The sequence below is a fragment of the Myotis brandtii genome, unplaced genomic scaffold, assembly GCF_000412655.1.
Source record: "Myotis brandtii unplaced genomic scaffold, ASM41265v1 scaffold359, whole genome shotgun sequence".
In the NCBI taxonomy this organism is placed as follows: domain Eukaryota; kingdom Metazoa; phylum Chordata; class Mammalia; order Chiroptera; family Vespertilionidae; genus Myotis; species Myotis brandtii.
This window is the reverse complement of record NW_005363802.1, coordinates 831300-832996: the sequence shown is the minus strand read 5'-3', so window position 1 is coordinate 832996 and position 1697 is coordinate 831300. Positions and strand designations below refer to the sequence as shown.

The 1697-nt window shown below is 36.7% G+C and overlaps 1 protein-coding gene across 4 annotated transcripts in view; it reads left to right on the top strand.

Moving 5' to 3' along the window:
• GLRA2 (glycine receptor, alpha 2) overlaps positions 1–1697 on the top strand; it is a 171455-nt gene that overhangs the window by 66819 nt on the left and 102939 nt on the right. For all 4 annotated transcript variants that reach the window (XM_014544312.1, XM_014544313.1, XM_005871879.2 and 1 more), the window contains one exon: positions 1014–1228. In XM_014544312.1, the coding sequence (XP_014399798.1) occupies positions 1014–1228 (215 nt within the window). The remainder of the gene's footprint in view (positions 1–1013; positions 1229–1697) is intronic.

Below are 1697 nucleotides of genomic sequence, written 5' to 3'. Positions count from 1 at the left end.
TGGGCATCTGTTGTTACCTGGGAGATTATGCCTGCCCAGTAAAGTTGATGGCTTTTCATATGCATGTCCCAGTTTTGATACCACACAAGCTGAACATAGGTAGGCAATCTAGACATGATAGTTTGCTCAGTGACTGCTCCAGGTCCCTTGCTGAGTAAAATGGCCCATGAAAACTTGTTTTAGCAGTCAACAGTGCTTCCTATTCAAGTAACTAAAACATAATTCCAAGGTGTTCCTCCTGACAAAGAAGAGTCCAACCCTACCTCTTATAATTTGTCTGGACTAAGCCAAATTACCTTCTGGAGCACTAATGTCAAGCCGATTAAAGAGGGGAAGTGTGGAAAGGAGAAGGAACATCTATTTCTTAGTAGTATGTAAAAAGTTTTAATATCTTTATATGCACTCTTTTTATAGGGAGTGTAACATTGTAAACAGATTCTAGGAATATTCTAAATGTCCTCAAGCAATTACCCAAAAGGCTAGGAAATGTTTACAATGACTAGATTATATGCATGGCTGATACAAATACATATTTTTCTCTTGCTATTGATAACACAAAAATAAATACAAAATTATTCAAATTCTTTGGGAGGCCCATGTGAACTTTACAACTTTGGAGAAAATGGTTTCAAATGTTACATATTACATGTTATTTATTATATATGTTATGCTGTATACTATATACTATACATATATTCTGTGGGTTACATATTATATATGACAGCCTTGCAAATTCTGAAACTCTATCAAAATAAGCTTCAAAAAGGCACAGATTTTGAAAATTAATAATCCCACATGGTTTTGGTCCAGTGACTCTTTAGATCACTCATTCTTGCACTGTCATTTCTATTACTGGTTAAGTAGGAAAATAGTTCAATTGCTTATGTAGAGCGAGCATCTTGTAAAATCTTTCAAATCCATCTATAATACTCTTATTTTTTAAAATAAAGTGAGAGTCTAATAGGAAAGATAAATTCTAATTGGATTTTAAGTAATAATTTCTTGCCTTCCAGGAAAGTTTACCTGTATTGAGGTTAAGTTTCACTTGGAACGCCAGATGGGATATTATTTGATCCAGATGTACATCCCCAGTCTCTTGATAGTCATTTTGTCCTGGGTCTCCTTTTGGATAAACATGGATGCAGCCCCTGCCAGGGTCGCACTGGGCATCACCACAGTTTTAACGATGACCACCCAGAGTTCAGGTTCCAGGGCGTCTCTGCCAAAGGTAAGAAATCTCCTCACTTGACAACAGTGACCTGAGAAGTTTGTCAAAGGTTTTGTAGGCTGGAGGATTCTGGGAAGCCAGAAATACCTACCAGTCTGTGACACTGTTGGAGATGCAAATGCAATAAGAGAACAAAGAACTGAGTTTGAGATCATTAGAGCTTTGAGGATATGGGGCAACTTCATAATCAGATCAATTAGGGGAAAGGGGAGTAAGGGTTATGAGAGAGGAGAAATGAGTGGAGGCAGAAACATTCAGGAATTCTAAGAAGCGCTTGAGTGCTTTTGACATTATGTTGTTTATGAGCCATGAAGCTTGCAGGAATTGAAGTAAGACTAATTCAACTTATGCTGTATTGTCAACATTTTATTGGTGAAGTAATTGTGATCTGTATGCTCAGTAAAGTCACTTACATTAATAAAAATTTAAATTAAGCTCCTGGAAGTTTATTCAGAAAAGCCATCTCAAT